This window comes from Tachysurus vachellii, chromosome 3 (assembly GCF_030014155.1).
Source record: "Tachysurus vachellii isolate PV-2020 chromosome 3, HZAU_Pvac_v1, whole genome shotgun sequence".
In the NCBI taxonomy this organism is placed as follows: domain Eukaryota; kingdom Metazoa; phylum Chordata; class Actinopteri; order Siluriformes; family Bagridae; genus Tachysurus; species Tachysurus vachellii.
This window is the reverse complement of record NC_083462.1, coordinates 21,095,814-21,107,335: the sequence shown is the minus strand read 5'-3', so window position 1 is coordinate 21,107,335 and position 11,522 is coordinate 21,095,814. Positions and strand designations below refer to the sequence as shown.

Here is an 11,522-nt window from a genome sequence, read left to right as displayed (position 1 = left end):
TGTTTATCTCTGAACCTTCAGTATTTGATTGCATTACAGCATAAGCCCTTATCCAGAGTGACTTACTTTCATCTCATTTATACAGCTGAGCAATTGAGGTTAAAGGGCCTTGCTCAGGGGCCCAGGAATGGCAGCTTGATGGCCCTTGGAATCGAACACGTGACCTTCCGACCAGAAGTCCGACACCTTAAACACTGAGCTACCACTTCCCCATGCCACCAAAACCAAGGTTATGGAATGTTTAACCTGTTCATTCATCATTTATTCATTTACATTTAAAGCAAAACACAAAAAAGTCAGGTATATTTGTACATTTTATTATCTTTTTCTCAATGTACGGTTGGTTATCACAGCGAAATTGGAAGCACTTTTATATTCACACACACATCTGAGGATCATTTGATGCCTCCATCAGAATAATAAGGCAGGAATTATGCTAGATAGAGAGCGTGGAGCTAAGTAGTACAACAGCTATTGGTATTTTGGGAGATTAATGCAGAAATAACTTTTAACTGTGTTTCTGTAATGTTGTATTTTGGGTCCTGATGGGTTTTTTTCAGCAGGAAGTTTCACCCGGTTTCCTTCATGATTACTTTGCAACAACTCTGAAATAAAAAAAAAAAACAGATATTTTGGCATAAGTGCAACGAGTAAAGTGATACAGTTAATTAAAGCTTGAAATTCCAGAATCGTGTCTTAAATACCCACACAGTGTTCTGTTTGTAGCGATCCAGAGCCTCCTGTGCCACCACCTCAGAAAACTTTGGGTCGGTCCAGGGGATTTCTCCCGGAACGGTGAAGCTTATTTCTGGCTGATCAAACAGTTTGACGGATATGTTGGTGTCGCCGGGATTCTCAGGGTTCTCTGTGTCCTTACAGATGATCTTTAGGAAAACAGAATATGAAGTTACATACAGTACGGATCACAGGTCACAGTATCTGAATGCATACATGTGATTAGAAAGGCATTGCCATCAGGACTAACTGTTTGGACTTTAAAGATGCCGTCGTCACTGGTGGTGTGGTTGGCGAGCGAGGACACCCAGCTAAACTGCTTCCTCAGCGTGTCCAGCAGCTTTGAGGTGTTGAACATCTCCTCCTCAAAGTGCCTCAGGAGATTGTTGTACTCCTTTGTGAATTTCTCAGCCACAGCCAGAGCCAGTTCTAGGTCCTTCTTCAGTGGACCTTCCAGAGGCTTCTTTCCAGAACAATCTGTACAAGAGAACCAAGTCAAGAGTCAAGTCAAGATGTTTTTATTGTCATTTCAACCATTTATAGCTGATGCGGCACAATCATGGTGCTGCATGAACCATTGGAGATACCAAAGGTTTGACAAGCCAGACTTCATTACTATAGCAAACAAGCTCCCTAATTTGGCAAAAAATAGCTATTTTACTTTCTTACAAATTGGCCCAGAACATACTTTTCAGTTTTCTCAGTGATATGTCACAGTCTTGCTTTTGAAAGAATCAACTGTTTGCTGCTGCTGAGCAGCTTTGGTAGATAAAGATGAGTTGGTTTCCTGTCAGACTAATTCAAACCCGGGGTAGGGAAGTTCAGATAAGGAGGCTTGATCCCTCATACAAATAACCGCAAACCAACCAGAGGCGGCCAAGTCAATAAGCTAAACCTATTATAGCTGAAATTATATCATTTTTGTTTTTCCCCACAGATGTTCCACAACATCAATCATAACTCTAAAGAGATAAAGCTATAGCTAATAACTAACATACCAAATAATAACATACCAAAAACAACTGTTAGGAACATCAATTTAATTATTATTAAATTTTACTTTAAAGGTCTTTGTTAATAAACTATGTTCTGACTGGCATTATGAATTGGAAAAAATCCTAATGGCCTTAAAGCAAGTTTGACACAGCTCACCAATGTGCTGGATCTCCTTGCACTTCTCACACTCCTCTCGGAGTTTGATGCAGCCGGCAGAGTTACGCCGAATCTCCCTGCAGGTCATTTTATCGTTACCGAACGGCTTGGTTATGATGACGTCTTCGTTCATGTTGCCGTCTGTCAAAAAACAGTAGATGAACAGGAAGGTAGTTAATATTATATGTTAGAAATAACAACCCTAAAACCCCTTTTCAAGGAAGGGCTGAGTACGCAATGGAGAGTATGCAGTACTTGAAGAATGAGTAGCAATAAACAACCTTATTTACAGAATGTCCATAATGCAGTGTAACTTTATAGAAGAAGCCTTTATATTGTCTCACATACATTACAGCACAGTGAAATTCTTTCTTCACATATCTCAACTTTGGAGGTTGGGGTCAGAGCACAGGGTCAGTCATGATACAGCACCACTGGAGCAGAGAGGGTTAAGGGACTTGCTCAGGGGTCCAAATGTGGAAGCTTGGCAGTGCTGGTGCTTGAACTTGTGCATTAGGTATAGTGTAGGTATAGTGTTTATATCTGGCAGACACCCTTATCCAGAGCAACTTGCATTTTATCTGAAGTTATACAACTGAGCAATTGAGGATTAAGGGTCTTGCTCGGGGTCCCACCAGCGGCAGCTTGGTGGACCTGGGATTTGAACTCACAGGATAATTGAACTCATTCGCATAAGTTGTCCAACACTTTAACCACTAGGCTACTGCTTGCCCAATTTCACACAAATTGAAGGATATTAAATTTTACACATAGCAGAATAATAAAAACACACTAACATTTACCTTCAGAAGGAAAAGTCAAATCGCCGTTCATGTACGAGCCGAATGATCCAAAGACGTCTTGTGTCATCTGCCTCATAGGCTGGAACAAGCTATGGAAGCCCGAGAACTGTGGGTTATGGAAAAAGGGCCTGTAGGAAGGTGTGTGGATCCATCTGGGCTGGTGCAGTGAGCGCATGTGGTCAAACACTCTCATGCTGTCCATGAAGATAGTGTCAACGCTGTCAGCCACATTCGTGTAGCGTCTCTCCAGATCCTGGAAGTGCTGCCTCTGCTGGTGGTCCTCTTTCTCCAGAGTCTCCATATTCTGACCGTTAATCCAGATGGAGAAAGGTGAGGAGCGGTTCAAGAGCTCCTCCAGCTGAGACAGAAGAACACAAAATTAGGTTTTGAATTCTATCTTGTAGAACAGACAGACAATAGACAAGTGTTCCTCTGTTTTAAACCATGGTGGTGCTGAAATCTTGATTTGATTAGTAGGTGTTGGTGTGGTGAGGTTTTTTTGGTAAGATGATTATTTTACAATTATGCTGTACAGTATCAGTGCTTCGTAAATGTCAGTTAGTCAGGACTTTGTTTGTTCTGGTTTGTAAGTAACATGACAAGCTGTGACTTTGTTGTCTTCAAAAAAGAGGGAATAAAATTAGGCTGGTGACAGAACGACTCTTTATAGCTGCCTTAATATAAGGGATAACAGGAAGTAACTTGTCAATGTTACATATAACAGATGGTTAAACAAGGGTTTATCCTGAGCGCTATGAATTTCTGCTCTCACCTGTCGACCCACCAGGCCGGAGCCACTGCTGCAGGTTCGGGAGTAATATTTGATACACGTGTTCTTCAGGCACGGCTTACACTCCTCCCACAGGGCCTGTGTGGTTTCATTACACACTGACTGCTCCTCGTTCAGCTTCTCCTCTATCTCCTGTGCCACCTTCAAAGCATCCTAATGTACACAAGAAATCTGGAGCTCTAGCAAACTTCCAAATTGTTACAATCCTCACAGTCAGGAAAATAAGTCTGAAAATCTTCACTAACCTCTTTCTGCTTCTTGGTTTCCTCCAACGATGACAGGAACCTCTCGTGATCCTCATCCGACTTCTCCATCAATGTCTTCATCTCCTTTACGCCGTTAATGGCGTTTTCAATCTCCTTATCCACATATTTCTCCCCGAGCTGAGAGATCTCTGTAGATGCACAGCTGCCATAAAGCACCGGCTGAAACGGACCGCAATTATAATGGCGCTCACAGAACATCTGTTATACTCACGTTTCAGGTCTTCCTTGGTGGGGGGAAGCAGACACTCAGCAGAGATGTAGAGGAGCGAAAGGCCTAGTAAAGACAAACACGCCCTCATCTTCAGCGAGTTCAGCTTTCAGATGCAGGAAACACTAAAGGTAGAAAAGAGATGTAATGTGACTTCCTCCAGATACTCGCTTAACCTCCGTACAGTGTTTCTCGTCGACTATACAACTTTTGTCTGGTTTGTCTGTTTATAAAGCATGAAAATGTACTCAATGTTACTGACATAGCACTTTTAACAATGGTCATTCTCTCAAAGCAGCTTTGCATAAGAAATATAGTACAAAATGTTTATTATACAAAAATTAATATTAGACAAAAATTCAATATTAATATTGGACTTGTTTGTATTTCTCTTCAATGAGCAAGACTGAGGTGACTGTGGTGAGGAAAAACCCACTTAGATGAAAGAGGTAGAAACCTTGAGAGGAACCGGACTCAAAAGGGAACCTCATCCTCATTTGGGTGTCACTGGAGAGTGTAATTATAAACTGTTATAAACACCGGAAATTGTTATTATGAATAATGTCCTTTCTATTTCATACAGTCTGACAATTGGGTATTGATTAGGAGGTTGTTACCTAATTTAAATAGGTAGGAGGAGATCATTAGGAGTCTTAGACACTTTAATTATCTTCATTTAAAATTTGTTAGCATAAATTGTAAAGTTCTAGTCATTTATGGTCAATAGACCTCATTTACATGAAATAAATCAATACACCTGATATGTAAAAGAAGAGACATTAGAAGCTGTTTAATAGTAGTTTAGAATTTTATTTATTTAAATCTATACACATCATGTTACATGGATCACTTCTGATGTCATTCTTAAAATAACACTTAAGCACCTTTTCAGAATTACCGTGTGATGCTAGCCAGCTATGGAGGTCATGTAGCTACTGCTGTAAGTCTCTGTGTAACACCAGCTTATTTAATAGCCTGAATTACTGAATAGGTTCATTTCATATACCATATTGTCAGTATGTGTGAATGTATAGATTTGTATGTTACTGAAGCTAGCTAGCTAGCTTTGTAGCCACTCCACTGACAATCCTTCAGTGTAATTCATAATGTAGTTAATAATAATGTAATTAATAGCCAGCTAGCTAAGAACAGAGGAGGTGGCTTATGCATTTATGTGAACAAAACATGGTGCATTGTTTCTGTCACTGTTTCTTCTCACTGCTCTGCTGATCTTGAATACCTGATCATTAAGTGTAGACCCTTTTATTTACCACGTGAGCTCACTTGCAGTGTTGTGATAGCAGTGTATGTCCCCCCCGGATGCTAAGGCTAGTATAGCCATAAAAGAACTAAGTTCTGCTATCAGCAAACTGCAGACAGTGCATCCTGATTGAGCCGATATTGTTGCTGGGGATTTTAATGACTGCAATTTAAGATCTGTTCTGCCAAAATTCCAACAGAATGTGTCCTGTTTCACCAGGAGACAAAAAACTCTGGATCATGTATCAAGTGTGGCCGATGCTTACAGAATCACACCCCTCCCCCACCTCGGACAATCAGACCATCTCTCATTGTTCCTACTGCCCAAGTACTCTCCAGTCATCAGAAAGCAGCTGGCCCTGATGGCATCCCTGGTCGTGTACTCAGAGCATGCGTGGAGCAACTGGCCGAGGTCTTCACGGACATCTTTAATCTGTCCTTGGCCCAGGCAATCGTCCCCACCTGCTTCAAGTCTGCTACCATTGTGCCGGTGCCAAAGCACTCCACTGCAACAGAACTGGCTGACTTTCGTCCCGTCGCACTCACACCTGTCATCTCTAAGTGCTTCGAAAGACTGGTCCTCACCCACCTTAAAGCTTGTCTGTCACCCAGCCTGGACCCTTACCAATTTGCCTATCGCCCAAATAGATCAACTGAGGACGCCATTTCCACTGTACTTCATTCTGCCCTGACTTACTTGGATAACCCTGACACCTACGCCAGGATGCTGTTTGTTGATTTCAGCTCAGCTTTTAATACAGTTAGCCCTTCCAAGCTAACCCTGAAGCTGGAACAACTTGGCATCAGCACACAACTCCGCAATTGGACTCTGGACTTCCTTACGAACAAATCACAGTCTGTTCGTCTGAACACTGTCACCTCCTCCAGTCTCACCATCAGCACTGGGGTTCCTCAGGGATGTGTATTGTCTCCACTACTATACTCCCTTTTCACCCATGACTGCATACCTGTCCATACCTCAAACAGCATTATAAAGTTTGCAGACGACACCACAGTGGTAGGCCTGATTGAAGGTAACGGCGAGGCGGCTTACAGGGAGGAGATCCAGCACCTAGTAGCATTGTGTGTGGACAATAACCTGGAACTTAACACCAAAAAGACCAAGGAGGTCATTGTGGATTTCAGACATGCTGGCAATCACACTCATCTTCCAATTCACATCAACGGAACTGCTGTTGAGCGTGTACCCAGCTTCAAGTTCCTTGGAATACACATCTCTGAGGACCTCACCTGGTCTCTGAACTCTTCCATCCTGATCAGAAAGGCACAACAGCGCCTATATTTTCTGAGGAGACTTAAAAAGTCCCGTCTGTGCTACAGGATACTGGAGAACTTTTACCACTGTGCCATTGAGAGTATCCTCACAAACTGCATCTCAGTGTGGTACAGCAGCTGCACAGCTTCAGACCGTAAAGCCCTTCAGAGGGTGGTGAAAACCGCCCAACAAATCATCGGTATTGAACTACCCACCTTGGAGAACATTTCCAAAAAAACGCTGTTTGCAAAGGGTGAGGGGCATCATCAAATAGATCCCTCTCACCCCAACCATGGACTGTTTACACTTCTCCCATCGGGCAGACGCTACCGTTGTCTCAGAGCCAGAACAAATAGACTGAAAAATAGCTTCTTTCCCGTGGCTGTTTCTGCACTGAACAGCTGATATGGTGTTAACAATCACCACTGCACTGTCACTTTTCTTCTGTGTTTTGCACTATTTTGCACCACTTTAAAATCATGCATCCTTGCCCCAAAAACTATCATTACACTTCTGTATGTCCATCCATATTTATTCTGTTTATTCTGTGTATATACTGTATATATAGATGTATATATTCATAATGACATTCCTTTTGTACAGCTATATCTGTCATACTACTTCATACTGTATCATACTTATATAAAAACCACACTATATATACCCTTATTCAGTTATATGTACATATTACTACACCTTCTGTATAACCTCATACCCTTATTTATTACACTGCCACTTGTAAATAAGCTATCTATGCACTTCTGGTTAGATGCAAACTGCATTTCATTGGCTCTGTACATGTACCTTGCACAATGACAATAAAGTTGAATCTAATCTAATCTAATATTTCCTACCTTAATTTATGTTCTAATAGTAGAGAAATAACCAATGTGCTAGCTAACTCGCCCAGTGTCATTATTAGCCACCAAGCTATAATGTCATTTTATGAAGCCGTTTCGCTTTTTCAGCTAATTCTTTTTAATAGCAAGATAATAGTCTCCAGCTAGATGTAACAAAGACTAAATTTTCTACTTTTAGTGCTAAAAAATATCACCTACATTATACAAGCATCTATGTTAGTAATTAAGCGATTAATTTAAGCTCTATAATCTACTGTCATATCATTGCTACACTGCAGATGTGTATCTTCCTGTGGAGTTAAAGTATTTGTCCTGCATTTGAGTTACAGTATAACCCTAAAAACCATCAGAAAATCATCCATCATGCAGCGTTATGATTTGAGACGTTTTGATTTGAGTTATTGTGTAATATCTAATAATCTTCAGCTAAAATCCTCCAGTTGTATGAAATCTGTGACCTCTGGACTGGATTGGAAAGATTTGGGGTTGGATTTGTGGACGTCGCCTCCTAATCAGGCAGAGACAAAGTCCAGAAGATCAATCTTGAATCTGTGTGTCGGTGTGTGAGTATACAGTGAATTATTTTTCCAACAGTATTAGCTGGCGACAGCACCCACGATCGTTTCCTAAGCTGTGCCACCATTTACAATTCATCTTGATGAGGAATTGTGAGTTAGTCAGGCACTCGTCATGTGCTGACAGTGCTATTATGCTGAAAAAATGCCTGCATGCTGCGTCGCTGCACTGAGAACCTCTGAGATTTTGCCACATGGACGCAGGTAGCTTAGTTATATAAGCAGCACACAAGTTCTCTGATATTCACTGCATACCAACATGTGAGTGATACAACCACAGTCCTGAGAACACAAATCTGAAAAACAATGTGTTTGTTGAATTCCCATTTGGTCAGTGTTAATGTGATGATTCATATTTAAAATAGCAGTGTTGGCTTTAATTCTGTACTTACTGCTTGTATATTCAACTGCGTTTCTATGGCAACAGCTTATTCAATAGGACTTTATGGCAAATGCTGCAAGTCTAATAATCAGAAGATTAAAAAAAATCTAATTTTAATGCATTATTTAACACTTTTTGGAATGAGACTCTTGTAACAGTTGTTTGGGAATTTGCATTTTGTGTGTTTTTTTATATAACACGGAACATATATAACATATAACGTTCTCTCTGTAATTTTTTAAGAAATTATAAAAATTATTTTAAAAATGTCCCATAACAGTAAACATAACTATAAACTGATAAAAGGTTTTACATTGCATTCTAAGTGTAATATAATTTTTTAAAAATAAGCATTGTAAGATAGCTTGGTAGGGGGAGAAATAATTACCACACTATAAAGTAAAGCACTTCTGCCGAGTACGAGTATTATACGAGTAATACGAGTCAATATCTGTGCTCGGATTGAATGAAAATCATCATTGGGTAGCTGATTGTGTCAGCGTTCTGTGATAGGCTAGTCACAGCGCCCCTCCCCTACACACATACAGATGTATTGTGTTGCTGTGTGTCGCTCTGCTCACTCACAGTCACACACAGAACAGCTCTCTGTCTCTCCCTCAGTCACTCGGGTTCGCGGGTCTTTTCTGTTAACGTTTAGGGTTTCTTCAGCTTTTTACTTCGAGTTGTAACGTTAATAATACGTACTTACTAACCAGTAGAGTCCTGGTAAACGTGGGTTCGTTCAGACGTGGTGCTTGCTTGGTAGAATGCGACTCGCATTGCGTCTCTGCCTGTCGGAGATTTTTTTTCTTTTTTAAACCTTCAGCTGTCTCTAACCAGTAACCAGACACTGAGTGTCTGACACGTTTTTGCTGTATTTCATAAAAACATAAAGGTAGTAAGCTAGTGTTATAAATATTACAAATTAATTATTACCGGTTAAATCCCCGCCCATTTCAAGACAAGCCCGCCAACTTCCGGGTTAGGCCCCACCCACTCCGAGTACGGATACAGATACAGATAATTCATATGGTTAACAGATACGGATACAGATACAGCTAATGCTGTACTCACTCATCCCTAACAGTCTTTATTATTATTTCTATTACTGCATTACTGGTACTGAATTTATGCAGGCAACTTGAATTTATGTTTCAAGAATGAGGAATAGAGACATATGAGTGGAGCTTGAAATAGTGCAGAAATTGTGACTAAAACTATCACTTCTATGTTTTTTTTTATCTGTATAAAATATCAGGTTGTAATTTTGTTGACTCTAATTACAGCTCTGCAGAAACTAGTATTATATTAGCAAAAGATAAATAAAAAAAATCAACCAATCACATTGTAGTCTTTCTGACCTCCTGTTTGACTTTATTTGTAAATACTACAATTAAGTTATACCATTTTTTTATTTTAATTTTTTTTGTTGTTGTTGTTTTGCTCTTTTAAACAATGCAGTCTGTATTACAGTATCAAACAACAATAAATTTCATGCTGTCCTGAAAATATTTATTGAAAGTATTTCTTCTTGCTACATTTGCTAGAATGTTGTTACTGTGTCTCTCCTCATTCTGCTGTGTTTCTTATCCAGCAAAATCCAGACAAAGCTTTAGTCTTCATTTTGAGGACCAAAAAACACAGACAGTAAAAAATGTTCCTGGCAGATTGTCTTTAGTGTGTTTTTTTTTTTCTTTTTTGTAGATGGCCTTCCCTGAGGCTGGACAAACCTGGAATAGTGCTGCAGTGACAGAGCATTATGACATGAACCCATTTTACCTTGCCACCCCATCCTTTTTTGGAGCTGAGAGTCAGTTTCCTCTGCACTAAAAGATCAATACACATTCAGCTCAAGGTTGAGAGAGACAAGCTACATAACAGTGTGTGTATCCAAGTTAAAAGTTATTATTATTATTATTATTATTATTATTATTATTATTAATAGTATTACTGCACCACATGGGATTAGAGATGTCTGTCTTGCAGTATATTTGTTATGTATTATATTAGGATTACAGTATCAGATAATAAACAGCATTATTATTATTTTTTAAAACATTCACCTTTACTTGTATTTGAATTAAGAAAATGTTTTGGTATTATTTTATTATATGATAAATAATACTAATAGTACTGCTGATGCTATTATGATGATGATGATGATGATGATTGTTGTTTTGTTGTTGTTATTATTATTATTATTATTATTATTATTATTATTATTATTATTATTATTATTATTATAGCTTTACTCTGTTCTGTCCGTGTGGTACAGAGTTAAAATGAAGGCAGATCACGCGCACTTACCGAGCCGTCTGTTGTGCAGCTGAATCCGTTCGTCCTCTAGATCCCTTCGCGCGTGCACCGTTATTTATACCGCGAGGTGGCGACGTGATTCAGCGCGTGAGAACGAACCCCTAATCAACAATCGCTCCACCCCCACCCTTGTTTCTACACTGCTGGACTTTTCCAGAAGTGTCACGTTCTCGTTGCCAGATTAGACAGATTTTACTCCTGAGTGGATAATTTGTCTTTTGTTTTGAATTTGAGACAAGTTTTGCTTTTTCACATGGTGCATTATCATGCAGGAAGTAAAAGATCTAAATTGTGGCCAAGAAGATGCACACGACTAGGAACCAGTACTCAATTAGGCTATGGCATTCAAGCCATGACATAAAATTGTGCCACCAATTTGTCCAGATTTGTGGTCTGTGTTTTGGCACATGGAGGCTTGGTTAGATTAAACTGAATCCTTCAGCAGAGCTAACACCCATGACTCAACTCATCAACTAATAACAAAGAACTGTTTTACACTGAATCTTGTGTGTTAAGGATTTTTAAGTACATAGAAATCACTGAGATCCTACACTTCCTCGATTGAGACTAGAGAGGCTTTTTAAACTGTTATTAGGCTGCAAACTATAAACCCAATCTGGCAACCATGTTCCAATTCAAGATTGAACCAAAGGCTTATGGGATTAAAACATTCAGTCATTTACGGGCAAGTCATGTTGTTGACCAGTCTGCTGAAGCGATCACATTATAAAGGAGTGAATCAGCAGAGACACATCAGCTGACCTACTTTGGCAGCTCTTCAGCTGGGACTGTGAAATACATGTACAGTGAATAACATCTGCATTAGCAGTGCACCAATGTCTAATTCATCCTTTGGGGAAATTGCACAGATATTCTTTATGAAAGCCCTGAATTGCAAG

At 39.7% G+C, this 11,522-nt stretch overlaps 1 protein-coding gene across 2 annotated transcripts; it reads right to left on the bottom strand.

Moving 5' to 3' along the window:
• Positions 1-301: 301 nt before the first annotated feature.
• Positions 302-10,766, bottom strand: clu (clusterin). 2 transcript variants are annotated; one of them, XM_060866242.1, is made up of 9 exons: positions 10,615-10,766; positions 3,958-4,079; positions 3,726-3,874; positions 3,463-3,633; positions 2,691-3,048; positions 1,888-2,028; positions 986-1,212; positions 705-884; positions 302-605 (listed from the first exon to the last, which is right to left on the bottom strand). In XM_060866242.1, the coding sequence occupies exons 2-9, from the start codon at positions 4,043-4,045 to the stop codon at positions 570-572; spliced, it is 1,350 nt and encodes a 449-aa protein (XP_060722225.1). In that variant the 5' UTR covers positions 4,046-4,079; positions 10,615-10,766; the 3' UTR covers positions 302-569. The 2 variants fall into 2 exon arrangements, with proteins under 2 accessions (XP_060722225.1, XP_060722226.1); XM_060866243.1 differs by having other exon boundaries at positions 709-884.
• Positions 10,767-11,522: the final 756 nt, after the last annotated feature.